This window comes from Botrytis deweyae (genome assembly GCF_014898535.1).
Source record: "Botrytis deweyae strain B1 chromosome Unknown BDEW_010, whole genome shotgun sequence".
Taxonomy (NCBI): Eukaryota; Fungi; Ascomycota; class Leotiomycetes; order Helotiales; family Sclerotiniaceae; genus Botrytis; species Botrytis deweyae.
Window position 1 is genome coordinate 1,117,124 of NW_024066217.1, and position 18,206 is coordinate 1,135,329.

General features: G+C 41.5%; 5 protein-coding genes across 5 annotated transcripts; 3 read left to right on the forward strand and 2 right to left on the reverse strand.

The window, feature by feature from the left end:
* The first annotated feature begins 142 nt into the window (after nt 1–142).
* On the forward strand, nt 143–5,075 carry EAE98_005409 (uncharacterized protein). Its single transcript, XM_038953031.1, has 6 exons — nt 143–1,490; nt 1,563–1,651; nt 1,933–2,146; nt 2,304–4,120; nt 4,178–4,329; nt 4,414–5,075. The coding sequence occupies exons 1-6, from the start codon at nt 230–232 to the stop codon at nt 4,550–4,552; spliced, it is 3,672 nt and encodes a 1,223-aa protein (XP_038810873.1). The 5' UTR covers nt 143–229; the 3' UTR covers nt 4,553–5,075.
* A 2,109-nt stretch (nt 5,076–7,184) lies between these two features.
* On the forward strand, nt 7,185–9,185 carry EAE98_005410 (uncharacterized protein; the record flags this gene model as incomplete). The annotated part of the gene is made up of 1 exon (XM_038953032.1): nt 7,185–9,185. The coding sequence occupies one exon, from the start codon at nt 7,185–7,187 to the stop codon at nt 9,183–9,185; it is 2,001 nt and encodes a 666-aa protein (XP_038810874.1).
* Nucleotides 9,186–10,142: 957 nt separating this feature from the next.
* EAE98_005411 (uncharacterized protein) lies at nt 10,143–12,240 on the reverse strand (the record flags this gene model as incomplete). Its single annotated transcript, XM_038953033.1, has 5 exons — nt 10,143–10,376; nt 10,429–10,599; nt 10,649–12,080; nt 12,138–12,180; nt 12,231–12,240. The coding sequence occupies 5 exons, from the start codon at nt 12,238–12,240 to the stop codon at nt 10,143–10,145; spliced, it is 1,890 nt and encodes a 629-aa protein (XP_038810875.1).
* Nucleotides 12,241–12,609: 369 nt separating this feature from the next.
* EAE98_005412 (uncharacterized protein) lies at nt 12,610–16,091 on the forward strand (the record flags this gene model as incomplete). The annotated part of the gene is made up of 4 exons (XM_038953034.1): nt 12,610–13,100; nt 13,155–14,486; nt 14,574–15,901; nt 15,955–16,091. The coding sequence occupies 4 exons, from the start codon at nt 12,610–12,612 to the stop codon at nt 16,089–16,091; spliced, it is 3,288 nt and encodes a 1,095-aa protein (XP_038810876.1).
* A 36-nt stretch (nt 16,092–16,127) lies between these two features.
* EAE98_005413 (uncharacterized protein) lies at nt 16,128–17,537 on the reverse strand. Its single transcript, XM_038953035.1, has 5 exons — nt 17,229–17,537; nt 16,909–17,112; nt 16,727–16,816; nt 16,486–16,669; nt 16,128–16,432 (listed from the first exon to the last, which is right to left on the reverse strand). Exons 1-5 carry the CDS (start codon nt 17,289–17,291, stop codon nt 16,140–16,142), a joined length of 834 nt encoding a protein of 277 aa, XP_038810877.1. The 5' UTR covers nt 17,292–17,537; the 3' UTR covers nt 16,128–16,139.
* Between the last annotated feature and the right edge of the window lie 669 nt (nt 17,538–18,206).

Below are 18,206 nucleotides of genomic sequence, written 5' to 3' on the forward strand. Positions count from 1 at the left end.
GATTCACTTCGATCTCCATACCATCGCGACTAACCATGGGATCGCTCGTCGAGCGGTCTCTCTAGACTTCAAGCTAGACCAAGACTTTGCTCAAATAAAATTAGCCCCCATGCACCGATGGATCTCAGTTCTATATTGATCACAATTTCTTTTCTACACGTCAACCAAGCGTTTAGAGATGGACACTTTCAATATTCAATATTCTGCTTGGTAGGATACAATATGCTGAATGATGTCCAACATAGATACAACACCTTCCAAGTCGGTGGTTTACCCATCGGTTGAAGAGTTTCAAGTCGAACGGATATTTCCCATTCGAAATCTTGTCAATGGAAGAGACCTCGATACAAAATTAGCCTCGCAGAATACCGAAGGTGTTTCATCATCAAATTCAAGCTGTCGAGGTCCTAATTCGGCTCAAGAGCCTTACGATAAAGATGACATTTTGAATGATGAAAGCCATTCCGATGGCTCTAGCGAAACGAACTTCTTGCCACCGCCTTACCCACCAATACCTCCCGATGACCAAATTCGCAGATTACCAAAAGATTCAATACATGACTACTCAACAGAAATTGGCGGTGGTGAAGGCCCAGCCGAGAATGAAGATAGGAAGATATCGCAACGTTCACAATTGATCCCTTCGAAATCGGGTCCCCCAGGCATAGCCCCCGGCGAACCTGTGAGCACTGAGGAGCGGACATTTTTCAAGTGTGAAGATGAACCTATACACATTCCAGGAGCAATTCAACAGTATGGTGCATTGCTAGCTCTGAGATACAATGATCAGGGAGATCTCATGGTTCGGATTGCCAGCGAAAATGCGTTCAAAATATTGAAATATACTCCAGAACAGCTTTTCTCGTTAAATTCTTTCCTTGACCTTCTTGGCGTTGACGTTCGCGAAGATTTTATCGCACGAGTCGATCATGCTCTTCGGGCTGTCACCAAAAACCCATGCTCCGACACAAAGCTGGATGTCTTCTCCATGTCGGTTGTTGCACACACAGGATTGGTAAATCTTTGGTGTGCGATTCATATATCTAAAGGCACAGATGATTTGATCATCTGTGAATTTGAACCATTTTCTGACGAAATGTTTTTTTCTGATGAACCTCATAATACCACGAACGATTTACCCAAGTTGCCGACGCGAACTATCGACAATGAAACAGTACTTGGAGAACGACTGAAAAGTATCTCCAGTGGAAGCCAACCTCTTCGCGTCTTGCAGATTGCAAAACGAAAGGGTAGGCATGCTGTCGGTTCTCTGGAAGTGTTTAATGCTATGACACAAGCACAAGAACAACTTGCTGCGTGTACTTCGGTTCAAAAGCTTCAAGACGTCTTGGTGGGCCTCATATTTGACTTGACCGGCTTTCATCGAGTCATGTTTTATCGATTCGATTCCACCAAAAATGGATGTGTGGAGGCTGAGTTACTCAATCCCAAAGCCAGTGATGATATATTTAGAGGACTGCATTTTCCAGGTTCGTTTTTGGATTAATTCCCCCTTTCATCCCCCCTTTTTAAACGGATTAGTGATAACTTATAATTGATAGCTTCGGATATCCCTAAACAAGCTCGGGATTTATATAAGATTAACAGGATCCGAATGCTTCATGACCGAGATGAAGAGACCGCACGACTGGTGAGCAAGTTTTTAATTACTTTGTTGTTTTTTTTGTGTAGATGGTGGCCATGTAACCGTTTTACTTTTTACTTTTTCTTGCCATGCGCCAGAAGCCACAATAATCAACTCCGCCGAATTCGAACATCAAGTTCAATGTGTCTCAACAGTTTGGACACGTGCTCCTCAAATACCCCAGCTAATAAATACGCCAATACACTGCTCGAAAATCGTGAGAGAATGTTTAAAGTCTTGATTTTTCTGAAGCAAAGCTGAACTTCGCCTTACTAACAATACGATAGGTCTGTCGTGATCAGTCAGATTTTGAAAAGCCCCTCGATCTAACGCACGCTTATTTACGCGCCATGTCGCCACTTCATTTGAAGTATCTTTCGAATATGGGAGTACGTTCGACAATGTCAGTTTCCATTGTAATTGATGGCGATCTCTGGGGACTTATTGCATGTCATGGGTATGGCAGCCATGGCACCCGCGTAACTTTACCAATGCGTGAACGTGAGTATTCTCCGAGCTGTCATATTCTCTTTGAGATTGTTTAGCGAGATTGGTTATTGTCTCTAGACGCATCAGATACATGTTGTGTTCAAAAGAATCATTTTCCACTTTACTTTGTCTTGAACAAGAAAAGCTGACTGTGCTATCCCTTACATAGTGGCCAGAAATATTGGAGAGTGTGCTTCAACAAATATTCAGCGATTGTTGATGCATCAACGCATTGAAGCTCGCAAAGCACCACGTCAGAATCCAGGAAAGACACCTTCTGGTTTTATTGCGGCATCTTCCGACGACTTACTACGAGTTTTCGATGCCGACTTTGGTCTTTTAAATATTCAGGATGAAGCACGAGCTATTGGAAAACTTCGCCCCTATCGCGAGGCATTGACAATTCTTGCATACCTACAGTCTCGCCACTTCACTGAAATATACTCCACGCACAATATTACAAAAGACTTGCCGAAACTGAAAGATTCTCCAGGAATCAGCGCTGTAGCTGGGATACTAGTCATACCTCTTAGCACGGGAGGGAATGATTTCTTGGTTTTTTTCAGAAGAGGTCAACTTCGCGAAGTCAGATGGGCGGGTAACCCTTATGAAAAGATCAAGCCTGCTAAAGGACAGTATCTAGAGCCAAGAAGTAGTTTCAGTCGCTGGACACAGACTATCAAAGGCACTTCTAAAGTATGGAACGCTGATGATTTCGAGACTGCGTCTGTGCTAAGTCTTCTGTATGGAAGGTTCATCGAAATCTGGCGACAGAAGGAATCAACAGGACTCAATCGAATGACTCGCCTTCTATTGAAAAACACCAGTCATGAAGTTCGCACTCCTCTGAATGCTGTTGTCAACTATCTCGAAATGGCCCTTGAGGACAAAATCGAAGGTCCAACCCGCGAGTTGTTGGAGAAAGCTCACAGAGCTTCAAGATCCTTGGTTTATGTCATTGACGACCTCCTGAAGCTCACCAAAGCTGAAGTTGGCCCGGTGAATTCCATGAAAGATGTTTTCGATCTTTCAGCTACAGTTTCAGAAGTCATGTCAGCTTTCCAAAAAGAAGCTGTCCGAAAGAATCTAGATTTAACCGTTACTATTCAACAAGGCATCCCGGAAATGGTCAGGGGTGATGCTACCCGGTTGCGGCAGGTTATATCTAACATTACAAGCAATGCATTCCAAAACTCCGTCGTCGGCGGTGTTAAAATCGACATCAAACCCATACAGATATGGCCAGCCAGCACTGTTATTTCTCTCACCGTTCAAGATGTGGGAATCGGAATGTCGGAGTCACAGCTTGATGAATTGTTCCAGGAGTTTGAACAGATATTAGATGAGACTGATTGCTCTACAATTAAAAAGCCGGCACAACCACTAAGTGATGTGAGAGAGACACTTGGTATCGGCCTTGCTGTAGTTGCGCGATATGTTCGTAACTCCAATGGTCAAATTCGAGTACATAGTGAGGTAGGCAAAGGGACTATATTCGGTATTGAGTTACCTTTTGAACACGCTACAGCTGCTTCAAGTGCTCAAGAAATCCCAACCAGCAGTACTGCTAGACAGATTCGTCCATTTTCAGATTCCGGAAGCAATTACGATGAGAGTGAGAAAATGAATTCTAGTTATACGATGTCGACTTTCGGAAGCACTCCGTTAGCTACACCAATCGAAGAGGGTTCATCTATTACTACATCATTTTTCGATCTCGCAATGCATTCGAAAGAAGAATTTGTCGAGCCACCATCCGCACGCCGAAGATCAAGCCTACCTTTCTTAACTATGATCGATCTTATGTCAACAAAGAAGTCGCTTTCTATTCTAATCGCAGAGGATAATCCTATCAACTCAAAGCTTTTGCATAAAAGACTCAGCAAACTTTTACATAAACCTGAAGTTACAGCTGAGGGGCAATCATGTTACGATTACTACACGTCTGGAAATAATAATGTCGACGTCATCTTGATGGACTTACAAGTACGTCATCCCTCTAATCCTATTGAAGGTTAATATGTGATAGCTAACATTTCGTAGATGCCACTTGTCGATGGTACGAAGGCAACGAGAATGATACGCAAGTTTGAGAGGGAATATCTCGAATTACATCAAGTTAGGAGGAGAGTTCCCATTATTGCTGCTTCGGCCTCACTCACAGAGGAACAACGATTTGATTATATCGAAGCGGGGTATGTCTATTCCCCTTATTTAATCTTCCCTGAATCACTTTACGAAAGAAACTAACGAACTTTTTTTTTTTTTTTTTTTTTTAGCTTCGATGGCTGGATAATGAAACCTATCAATTTTAGTCGACTTGACTTTCTCCTACAAGGGTTAAATAACCCGCAGCTCAAACAACGGGCTATTTACATTCCGGGGATGTGGGAATTGGGTGGATGGTTTTTCGCTTGAACATCATGTTCTTGTTGTACAAAAGTGTTACAGGCGTGGCACAGGTTATTCTGGTTGTTCTACACATTTCATGCTTATGTAGAGCGTCAGAGTTCAAATCAAAGGTGTTTCGGGCGTTGGTTGAGTACTACTTGTGAGTCTGACCATGGCACTGCAATTATCTTGCCGGCAGCAGCAAAGGATTAAGAAGGTTTCGGTTTTGTGACTTTGGGAATTTGCCAACAAGAAGAGTTCTTTAGGCTAATAAAGGGGTGGATTTCATGAATGTATAATATAAATTTCTTTGAATGGCGAATTCAACAACAGGGAAATGGAGGCGAGAATGAAGGAAACATAGATGTGAAGCGACTTATGGGGCTTGAGCCGGATGATATGATGCAGGATTCGGTTACAGGATACTCGACATGTCAGATCGAAGATGATTGAAACTATTTTCAGATTTAGGAATGAATAGGTCTGGAATTGAACGTGGGAAGAAAGATAACTATGGTACTAGAATTCAAAGCTTCTTACGGTCAGGAAACTTATATTTTGGCTGGTGATGAACGTGACCTTTGTGTGAATGTAGGTGGTGCATGTATGCCCTCTTTCGGGGAGCTTAACAACGAATCAGTATTGATTGTTTGATAGAAGTCTGGAATTTCTTGGAATACTATGTAGGTAGTGGTGGTTTGATTTGATTTGATGTGTGAATTGTGATTTGATATTTCCTCGAGCTCCCTGTTCTTCAAATCCGAACTAATTGTCATAGCCTCTCGTCCAAAAGATAGGCCGTGAGTCTCAATTGTAAAACTCGGCGTCAATTGTGGTGAAGTTTTGGCATGTTGCCTGTGGGTCAATGATGGGATTGTAGTGTACTGGTGACTGTGCGTATTTGATAGGTAGTCACTGTCACTGTGAGTCGAAGAGTTATGCCTAGTTATTGTAGTGATTACCAGTGAACAGAACCTTTTAATAAGTGACAATGCGAACTCATGTAGATAGGAATTTCGATCGTTCGTTGTACGCGAGTTTTTGGTATCGGTCTGTTACCAGCCCCTTCGTTTAACGGTCAGAAACTAAATTTGAATATGTAGATATTCGATCATGTGAATCTGATAGTCTTGACAATGAATAGGTGTGGCAGGTATTATAGGGTGGGCTGGGAGTGCTTCATGTAGATGACGTCATGAAGCTAGAGTTCTAGCCAACGATTCTCCATACTCGATATAGACTGGAAGATTTGATATATGATGTGCTTAGGATTTGTAGTATATGGATTGGTGAAGTCCTTTTGCTGAAGATCTCTCTAGTGGGCATGTTATTTCTAGTTAATAGCGATAATTGCCAAGTATAGTAAGTCCTCCTGCTTGGGTGCGAAGTGCTTCCTAAAGTCTTGCAATTGTTTCAAACTAGGTTAAATGCCTGTCGCCTTTATTTTCGACCATCAACCGTGAAACATAGCACAACACCACAAGGTTTAACGGGTCTTCCCTCAGCCGCATCTATTCAGTTAACGGTAACGGTCCATTTGATGAGGAGTGTCATGGGATCAATTTGTTCAAGGGGTTTGTTCTTAGCCGTTGTTAGGGTACTTCCGAAAACCTAATCATTTACTAAGGATTTACTAGACTCAATACTAGATGCTCTTCAAAACTTCACCACTCATTACTATCTATACAAGAATTATTCCCAACAAAAAAACTTCTGATATCTGTCATACTTGATCACTCATTGATGAAGTATCAATCACACTCCAGGCGAAAAGTATAGCACAGTTGTAGCATATGTTTGAGAGCTCTGGATGGACAATTGATAGAAAACCAATCAAACGCTAGAGTAATAAGATCTTATACTTGATACTATATCTTGCATTACTCACTATAAATAATAAAGAGCCAACACCTGAACAGACTCGGGATATTGAAGAGGGGCTATGAGACCTGGATATGTATCTGTGACGCGTGAAGGGTTTGCCATTGAAAACGCCATCTAGTCTAGACATCTGGTTATATATCACCATTTCATGGCCTGCTTTGTTTGAATTGGAGCATCCCAAAGAAACATATATGCCAACTCGGGGTTCATTATCCATAGAGAAAGTTTTTTAACACTTATCAGAGAATGACGCTCCGCTGGCCCTCTGGGAGCCATTGCCGTGGAGGCAAAACAAATATACTTCATCGGATAGAATGTCCAGATGTTCAACCCTCAAAGTACTATTTGATTGTCTAATCTAAGCTAATTCGGATATCAGAAAGACATACCCTATGTCAACTGCTAAGTTTGGATTGCGATCTGTTGCTCATTGGATAGAATGCGTATAGACGTCTAGTTCCAAAGCGCTATTTTATTGTCTAATTCCAAATCAGACATTGAGAAGAGCTATGGTGTAGATGATGTAAATGATATGTGAATAGCTCGTTGTCATGTGCTTAGTAAATGATCGTTTCCTAATTCGGTTAGAGCAAATAATTTAGTGGGCGATAGTCAGAATCTGTAGCGCACAGGGATTTCTATAATACTCGTCTCCCGCCCGGTCCCTCTTACAACCTTTTGTCGCGTTCTGATTGTTTACTTTTGATTCAAAACATTAAAATCTGTAAAATTTGTACATTGTACCTTCTCAACAATCAATTAATTAATTTACGACATGGCTCGCAATAACTACGAGGATACTTTATCCTCCATCTCCAGTTCTCAAAATCTCCCGCAACGACCCAAGAGTCGATTTCAATCCAACCGCTCCATCAGCTCCTCCTCATCTTCTCGTGATCTCAATTTGAATTCAACAAATACTCAACACCATACCGTCAGCGACGACAGTCATAACACCCTCAATTACTTTGATCCCGACGATTCCGCAGAGCAATGCTTCATGTCAACTGAATTGGATATCGAAAGACTGAAGCGTAAACAAACACAACGTCCGGATATTGATATTCGCGATACCGCAAAAAAATACGATCGATGGAGCCCTAGAAGAGAGCCCGATATTTCTGCCAACATTGTGGATTTCAACAATTTTTTCGAAGACTTCACAGGAGGATCTTCACAAATTAATGGAACAAATAACAGTTCTAGATTGGCATCCAAACTTCAAAGATTGGACAGATTAGACCAAGACCACACACCTTGCCGAATTCCGAAATCGAAAATGTCTGAACGATCAAATTCAGTCTCGAAAAACAACTCCAAAATGAACACTAGAGCCCCTGAGTATGTCCAGCCTGCAAATACACCAAGACGAGTTGTCAAGAATACACCTGACGACCACGAATTTTCCTTGGATCTATCACATCCAATCCATAACAAGGAGAACATTCTACCTAAACAACGAACACTTATCTCAGCAAGCTCCCAGCATGAGAAGATTGCTCAAGCTGATTACAATGAAAGACAAGTACTTGCAGAGCTCGAAACCCTCATCAAGGACCATCCAGCAAACGCTTCCATCAAATCTGGCAGATTTGCTAAAGCTGCCAGCCCAACCTTTACAATGTCCACAACTGTTAATAACTCATTCGCAATTCCGGAAGTCCACAACATCACCAAGCTGGTAGACACCACATCAACTTCATTACTTAGAAAAGTTGAAATTCTTGAACAACCCACCCATCCTATGGGAAAAGAGGAGGTCGACATCTATCGCTCCATTGACGAACTTCAACAGCAAGTGGCTATATTGTTGAATGAACGCAAGGAGCGGGATTTTGTTATAAACTCTCTCCAGAAGGAAAGAAGGGAGCGGGATTCAATTATGTCTTCTCTTCAGAAAGAACTGAATGAGAAGAGCGAGCAAGATAATATCATATCTACTCTTCGCAACGAAAAAAAGGCACAAGACGCCATCATATCTACTCTTCGCAACGAAAAAAGAGCACAGGATGAAGTCATATTCAACCTTGAAGACGAAAAGCGCGCACACGATGCAATTACAACTACTCTTCGCACACAGAACAATCACATGAACGAGACCATCCGAGAACTCGAGCGTGATGCCCAGACACAGCGCCAAGAAAATGAGCAGATGATGAAGTCCATTTCTAATGTGGAGGCTGTGGCGAGATCACACCAGACAGAGAAGAAGGCAATGGAAAAGACCTTGGCCGAGATGTCTTCCTCAAATGAGGAACTCAAAGCCGATATTGAGAACATTTCAAAGCAACGGGATATGGTTCTTGCTCGTTACAAGAACCTTGTCGAGCGATTCGACACTCTACAACATTCAGCATCAGCCGAGACACCACAACGTCCAGTAGATGCTGAGACATCACAGTCCAAGGAACATGACAACATTGAACTATCACCAAATCAATTACCGAAGACGAATGAGGCATCCAATGGGCAGGAGAAAAAGGTCCAGCATGATGAGGAAGAGGAGGAAGAAGATTGCGATGAGGCTGATATGACCATACGTCCGACCATGGAGCCCCAACTTGCGCTGGAGCAGATCATGGCAAATGTACGCAAACAAATTGAGCAATTGAGTGCTCAACATGCAGCTAAATCAGCCGAGTTACGTACCCTGGATAAGAGCAAAAATCTTAGATTGAGAAGATCACTTGCGGAATCCTTGAAGTTGCTTGTCGATCAGATTTCTTCACACAGTGATTTCTTATATCGTCTGAAGGATGTTTCTTATGCATTCTAGTCCGGAATGAGAATCGAGGATGGATTAAAGTGTTGGATTATAATGTTTATAATGGAGTTGGAGGTATCAAATGGTATTCGGTATGGAACTTGGTGTTTTTCTTGTTTTTGCTCTTCTTTTGCTTGTTTTATATTCAATGGAGTAACATGAAACACCACTGGGCTCCGAATGAGAGCTTTTTCTCGTCTTTTTTGTCTTGTACTTGTTATTTTTGGACAGGAGTTTTCAAGGGATAGGATAATGGAGTGGTGTGTTGAGATTTTTTGTTTTTCGAAGGAGTTATTTTAGGAAAATTCAGTATCGATACCACATCATGAGGGACTTGGGTTAAAAACGGGACAAACGGATTACAATTAGCATTGTTAGTATAGAAATAACAATGAACATTAAAATGAATAAATAGTCTTGCTAATCATTTGAGGTGATTCATTTTGTAAATCTCTGACCCTACCTTCCCCGAATGATTCTTGAGGTAAAAGACAAGTAAATTGGTGCGGATGCATATAGACATTCAGCTTCGCTGACCTAAGTATTAAAGGATGAGTTTGCTCATGCTAAGAAACTTGCGATGAGATATTGGACTACCCAGCAACGTGACAGACGGGTAAAATAGGCGGGAGGGAGTGTGAGGAAACGGAAAAAGATAGGTTGGTGAGTGGGTGTTGATCCGGTGAGATGAGATGAAACGGGATGGGATTGGGATAGGGATAGGGATACATATTTTCATGAGCAGATAGCTTGTTCCCGTCGCTAGCGAGTCGACATGTGGAAATATATGGACTTTAGGGTCGACATGAACATGAACAGAAATTCACACGAACTGTGGTATATGATGCTAGACCAGATATCCATATATCAACTTCATGTATTGTGGATATTACTCTACAGGAAATTCAGAGTTCGTAGGTAGGCAAGAAGCAAAATATACAATTCATTTCCAGGGGGTATCAAAATCATTCAAGCAGCCTTCTTTCCCTCCAACGCCAATGCAGCCCTTTCCATAAATGCATTGAATGCCTTGATCTGTTTGAGAACGCCTCCATCATCACTTGCACTACTTGCTTCAGAAGCGATGCGTTTCAACATGAGCTCTATATTTGCTTTCCCGTCATCCGTATGATCGGAAGAAGATTTCCCTCGCTCGACTGCAAGTTCGATATCATGAACTGTTGTGTTGAGAACTTCTCGTTGCTGTGATGCAATGTTAGTGAAAGGCAACTTTAACAAGACGGGGGAGCATTACCTGAGCATCATGAGAGTTTTTCTCGTGAGCAATTCGGATTCCATCCATGCGTAGAGCGACTTTCTCTCGCTCTGCTCTTACACGAAGGATTTCCTCTCGCAAAGAGAGCTTCTTTCTCTGGCCTTCGCGCAGACGTTTCTCAAGAGAGTACGAATTGTCGAGGTTGATTGTCTTGGAAGACGTTAGCGGAGAATGCAATTATTAGTAGTGGAGTACTTACATGTTCTAGAAGGCGGACTCGCAATTCTTTACCAAAACTATCTACAGCTCGGATTTTGGTTTTATATTCAAGTCTTTGAGCAGCGTCCTGAGTTTTAACAGCATTATCCCCAAGAGTTTCTAAGCCAGCAGTAACTAGCTCTTGGCAAATTTGACCAAGAACATCCACCGCATTGACACCTGCTCTTGTCGCACATGGTATTTCGGAATTCAGAATCTCAGCATCCGAATCGTCATCATCATACACAGGACCTTTTGTTAAACGATGTACAATAACAGGTATCGGGCTTCCTTCGCGAACTTTCTGTTTCTTGATCTTCTTCTCTGCCCTTTGAGGTTTGGACTTCGGAGGTGCTGGTTGACGTTGCTGTACTGGACTAGTAACTTGTCGAACCCTACCTCGCTTTTTCTTTGCGATGGGAGATCTAAGAGGTGCAGCATCTTCTGGAATAGATTCATCGGAAGCAACAATATTTCTGGATATTCTCCGTCCTCGACTTTTCTTCAATGTTACTGCGGCTTCATAATCGTCTATCGCTTCCGCTTGCTCGGTATTGTTTTCAATCATTTCTTCCTCGTTGACTCCTACATCTTCCTGCAAAGCCGACTTTCGACGAGATCGTCTCGGTTTTTGAGGTAGAACTTCCTCAGTATCGTCGTTAGTGGTATCCAGTGTGTCAACTGCAGCAAGAACCGATTCTTCTACGGCTAAAGGTTCGGAAGATGGCTCGTCTCTCTTTCTTTTGTTCCGTGATGGACGTGGTAGCTTTCTGGGAGATTTTGTTGCTTTCACTACAGCGAGGGCGGCTTCTTCTTCTAACGACGTGTTTGCGTCCACCAACGAGTCTTCCTCGACCTCGACCTCGACTTCTTCCAATCCAATTTCATTTGAAGGATCTCTTTCGATGGACTCAATTGGCTCAGAAGGTAGATGGGTAGGTGATAAGGCAGTCTCTGCCATTCCTGATTCTGAAACATTTTCCTTGGACGCTTCTAATATTGACAAATTTGAATGATCCGTCACAGGTTGTTCTAGCTCTTCATCTTCTGGTAAATCATATACATCTTTCCTAGCAGAGCTCCGAGAAGACCGCATACTCCTGGTAGAAGAAGATGGTGGCTCATCAGTCTCCAACTTCCTTCTCTTTGCGGACGTATTTGCGTCATTCCCAGTATTAGATCTTGTAACGTTATTCGATTGTAAGCCTAGTATATTCGAGGATCTATCGCGACTTCTGGTCGCAGTAGCAGGTGTTTGATTTATGGGCTGTGAAGGTAATTCGGGTTGAGGAGTTTCTGGATTTGCTGGAGCTTCTGGAAGTGAATTTGGAATTGTTGGCGCTGGAGTTGGAACTGGAGATGGTTCTGCTGCTGGCGGGGGTGCAGCAAAAGCTGGTAACATAAAACCGAAGTCGACATCTTTGACTTGACGTCTACACAATCAATGGTCAATTCCGCATAACGAAGAGGGGTTAATTCTTAAAACTTACTGGGCACCTCCTCGTAACCGTTGTTGCATGCGCTCTTCTCTAGCTTTGAATCAATTAGCATCAATTTTCTCCAAAAGCCAAGTATCTACTTACTGGACTCCATTTCTACTTGATTGGGAGAGGAAGATATCTCTCTCTCGTCATTGATGTCGCGTTTGTCACAGAGTTACGCGACTGTCTAATGTTTCAATAGATTGAGGTTGTAATATTATAAATACACACTATAGCCTGCTTACCCCACACCCCATCGCGCTTGGTTGCCCCAGCAATGTATTCGTATCATTCGATATATTACTATGCACACGACTCCTTCAACCAATCATTCAGATGCTCATACAATCCTTTGAGGTGGCGTAGTGAAACTCGTTGTAAAGGTTGCTATTGAAATGCTTACTTCAGTGTTACCAGGTTGGTTCCCTTTCATAATATTTCAAAGTTCATGCCATTTTGCAATTCAACGGATGGTGCCATAATGGATTATATACCAATTCCCTCCTTCATCAGCAAGGCTCTCCAAGGAAGAAGCCAACCCAGGAATCAAGATGTATCATCAAAAACTCCCAATCCCTTGAGTTATCCTAAGAGTTCTTTACCTTATGATTCTCAATTGTTCAAGAATCCATCATCGGAGTATCGAGGTTGTCCTTTCTGGGCATGGAACACAAAGCTCGACAAGGGACAACTCCTCCGTCAAATTGATTATTTCGCAGAGATGGGGCTGGGGGGATTTCATATGCATGTTCGCACTGGTCTTGATATAGAATATATGGGAACAGAATTCATGGATTTGATACGTGCTTGTGTTGACTATGCCGAAACTAAACATATGTTGGCTTGTTTATATGATGATGATAGATGGCCTTCTGGAGCTGCTGGTGGAAAGGTTATTGAGAAATATCCCGAGCATAAAGGGAAACATCTTCTTTTCACACCTCATGCTTATGGAACAGTACCACTTGGAGGGTAAGTTATGAACCAATCAAATTCCCCTCATGTTCTGATTCAATTCATATACAGAGGTGCTCCCGCGTCTGCCAGAGCTAGTAGGAGTGAGAATGGACACCTCATAGCAAGGTTTGATATCGAGTTGGATAACAATGGTACACTTAAATCAAGCCGTATTCTGAAAAAGGACGAGCACGGGGAGAACGTGTGGTATGCCTATGTTGAGACGAATCCTAATTCATCTTGGTTCAATGATCAAACATATATCGATACTCTTAGCGAAGATGCAATGGCTCGATTTATTGAGATGACGCATGAAGCTTACAAGAAGAAGTGCGGCGACAAATTTGGAACTGTTATACCCTGCATATTCACCGATGAGCCCCAGTTCGCTACCAAAATACGCCTTCCTCATCCCCGAGCTAACGAAGATATATTTCTTCCGTGGACCACCAATTTGCCGGAAAGTTTCGAAAAAGAGTACCATGCTGACATTGTGGAATCCTTGCCACAAGTTATATGGAATCTTCCGAATGACAAACCAAGTTTATCAAGGTATCGATATCATGATCATGTTTGTGAAAGATTTGTCTCTGCTTTTATTGATCAAATTAGTGGTTGGTGTCGGAAAAACAACTTGTACCTGGATGGACACATGATGGAAGAGCCAACCCTTTATTCTCAAACTACAGCTCTTGGTGAAGCTATGCGATGTTACCGAAACATGGATATGCCGGGCATAGACTTACTTGTTGATGGTGTCGAATACAATACAGCGAAACAAGCTTCTAGTGTTTCTAGACAAATGGGTCGTCGAGGTACAATGTGTGAAATATATGGTGTTACTCATTGGTATTTCACATTCGAGGGTCATAAAGGTTGTGGTGATTGGCAAGCAGCTCTTGGTATCACTTTCCGTGTTCATCATCTTGCTTGGTTAAGCATGGCTGGAGAAGGGAAAAGAGACTATCCAGCGTCCATAAATTATCAAAGTCCCTGGTACAAAGAGTATGGTTATGTTGAAGATCATTTTGCAAGAGTTGGTGTTGCAATGACCCGAGGAAGAGCTGTCACTCGAGTTGGTGTCATTCATCCGATTGAGAGCTATTGGCTATGCTTTGGTCCTGATCAAAGTGGTGATGAGGCAGGATCTCGTGATCGTGCATTCTCCGACCTCACAAATTGGTTACTTCATGGTTTAATTGACTTTGATTTTATATCTGAGAGCTTATTGCCAACTCAAGTGAGTAAAACCCAGAAAGGCAAAAAGCTGGCAGTAGGATTTTGTGAATATGAAGCGATTATTGTGCCGAATTTACGCACCATCAGATCATCAACACTTAAGGTCTTACAAGCATTCTCAAAAGCTGGTGGTCATGTAATCATTGCTGGTAGTTCACCCGAGTAAGTGAAACTGCATTACAATTAATGGCTCTATTGATTCTTGGCCCATGATTTTTGTGGTTGAAAAGTACTAATTGGATTCTCTAGATTGATCGATGCCACAGTCCCGTCAGAGAAGCCCACCATCAAGCATAGTATTGACGTATTCTGGAGCCAGCAGAATATTTTGTGTGTACTGAATGATTATCGTGATCTTAGAGTAACAAATGAGAATGGCTCATCTACTGAGCATTTGTTGTATCAGATGAGGGAAGATGGAGCTGAAAGATATATCTTCATCTGTAATACAGATCGCAATTCTCCAATCATGACGAAGATTGAGCTGAAAGGCCAATGGGATGTTTCAGAAATGGACACTTTCAATGGAGAAGAGGCTTTGATGCCTAGTCAACTTTCAAAGGGCTGGACACAATTGCACTATAAGTTTGAAGGATGCGCAAGTCTTCTCATGCGATTGAGACCAAGGACAAGGCAATCTATCACAGAGATTTTACCATTTGTTAAGACTTTTGAGAAAATTCCTATACTTGAAGGAGATGTTACTCTCGCAGAAGTAGAATTTTCCGAGCCCAATGTCCTCATACTTGACTATGCATCCTACAAACTAGATTCTGATGAACATTGGTCGGATTGTACGGAAGTTCTCAAAATTGACAATGCCATTCGGGATCGACTGAAATTACCTCGCAAGGGAGCAGCGTTTAGACAACCTTGGTCGGTGCCGGCTTCAGAAAGAGCTCCAAAGACGTATGTAACCATGCGTTTTCTGATAATATCAGCATTAAATAACAATAAGCCAACAAAACTTGCACTGGAAAATATTGAAGGAATGAAAATTAAGTTAAACAGGACCGAGTTTGATTCCCAAAAATTTGATGGCTGGTGGGTTGATGAAGACATCCGAACTTTGGAGATACCAGCCTACACAATCAGACCTGGGAGGAATACTCTTACGCTTTCTTTTCCTTTTGGAATTCTGACAAATATCGAACGTCTTTATTTGTTGGGCAACTTTTTTGTTGGTAACAAGCATAATAGTTCTCTTGGTACAGACTCATATTATCTTCAAGAACCGAGAACAGTATCCTGGGGAGATATTACAAAACAAGGTCTCCCATTCTATGCTGGGAACTTAACCTACATCTGCGATATATCAATACCACCAACGAGCCCTGATACAATTATTCATCTTTCAGTACCTGAATATTCTTCACCAATACTCGCTGTGGCTTTAGCTGACACAAAACAAAAGCTTGGGCGTATAGCTTTTCAACCTCGAACACTAGATATCACATCTCTTGGGCCAGGAAAACATAAGATTGCAATAACAGCTTTTGGGAACAGGTACAATTCTTTTGGACATGTTCATTTGCCTGATGGACTTACGAACGGTTGTTCCCCAGATATCTGGAGAAGTAGGTTATCCTATCTGCCCTTTTGTTTTGTGGTCATGTACTAATTGAATCAGCTGGTGGAGATTGGTGGACGGATAGCTATAATGTGAAACCTATTGGTATATTGGAATGTCCGAGTTTGAAGTCAGAAAAGAAGCTTATTTATGCGGCCAGCGAAAGCAACGAGGAAGGATGGGAAGTGATTGAATGAGCCCTGTCTCGCAAAAGCAATATAATTGTCAGCCTAGCAATAATTTCTTTACAGATCTACTCTATCTACACTATTTATTGACCCAGGAGTTCTGAAAACTGTCCTTGAACCAACTGAATTCATTCTTTCCATCTCAATATCATGTGAAATTCCCTCTTCAACAGCTACCACATTCTCAGTTGCATTTCTATTTCCCCCTTCACTCTCGCTTCTCTTTTGAATCTTTCTTTTGATCCAAGGTAGAAGGTTGAAGTATCCACCACAAGCAAATACTCCACACCAAAGAATAAACTCCGAGGCGTAAATTACTAGCCCCAGTATATCAAGGTGTGGTTGGAAGACTAAGACATCAGGTTTGATTTGAAGACGGGCCATGAAGAGGAATCAGACTTACAAACAGAAACTAGAGAAAATACATCTCCAGCAGCATCAATACCTACAAAGATGAATGAGATACCACGGACAGTACGATGAACATAGATATCATAGTAGTGTCTCAATACTCCAGCTGACAATAGAACAGCTGACATTACACCCATCAATATGACGGGCCATTCGAGATCTCTACGTTGACCGGCCTAATCGTGATCTTTAATGACTGCAACCAACTAAGCCATGCATGATATTTAGCATACCTTCAACCCCGCAACAAATGCTACTTCAATACCTCCAAACACCATCCCAAGACCTCCCGTAACCAAAACACATTTCTTCAAACTCCAACCCTGAATCTCAAAATTAGCAATCCATCATGCATTCCTCATACACAACCCCTCCCCTCCATTCCTCTATCCTGTTCAAAAGATAAGAAACATACTTCACTATAATACAAGCACTGTCCCCAAGTAATCAAACTCAAAACAGTTAGTATCTGCGGCTGCACTAACAGCGCAACATTGAATCCAGATGCGATATTAAATGCCCCTAAAGGCACGCCAGCACAAGCCCAGAGTAGCATCATAGAGCGTTGGAGCCCGATTGTGTGGTGCCGGTTATAATTTATGATTATCTGGGGTATGAGCTAAGGGGGGTGTTAGCGTGAGAATGAAGGGGAGTTACAGTTGAGAAGATGGGGTGAAAAGAGAGAGGGAGTGATGGGGCAAGGAGGGGGTACCTCAAAGGCGGGGAGGGACGTACTTGGATGGACCAACATATTGCACCTAATGTTCCGAGAACATTAGCAGCGATGGGGATATCCATTGAAGATAGAATTGATAGAATTGATAGATTGTATTGAGAAATGAGAAATTTCAAAGAGAAATCGATTTGTTTTGTTCGAGACAAAACTTTATGGTAGCGATATCGGACAAAGCCACAACTAAAATCTTGGACGACTCAATGTATCAATGTCACCCGTCAAGACTTTGTGATCCTGGAAAAGGTACCCGAAGAGCTTTAGAACCTTCGTTGAATGAACAATTGGCATCAAAGACAGACATGTGGTCTGAGGATTTACCGGATCCGGCTGCTAAAACAAGCGGGCACACCCGATCGGATAGTCTTATCTAGGAGAGTATTATCCGTCGGCTACACTCAATTTGATAACGTGGTTCCAAAAAAATAAGCGATTTTTTATACCTCATCAATTTTGAAATTTAATTTCAATCATTTCTGAATTTATCAATATATCTTCAAATTGAATAAACTTTTTAAAATAATTAATATTTCAATTAAAGGAATTGATATATAGTTTTATAAATATATTAAAGTAATAATTATAGAATTGAAAATAAGTAAAATATAAATTCGATTTTGAGATTGAAAATTGATATATTTATAAATTACTTTTAATCATTTTCAAACTTTCGTTTCAAAATTTCCAATTCGATTAATATTGATTTAAAATAATCAAAAATTATATAAATATTGAAAGGTGTGGTTCACGTGATTATGGAGTAGGGGGAGCTAGTCTTAATTAGTACTAGTAAAAGCTCTGTTCTATATAGAGCTTTTCCTCTTGGAAATTGTAAAATAGACTTAATATATTAGTTCTTCAAATACTATTATATTCTATTTTATGTTTCTTATCTTATTTCCTATAGAAAGTTATACTTAAAACAGGTTATAAGCCTGGGTTTGTATCTGGATTAGAAACTATTAGCAGAAAGGAATATA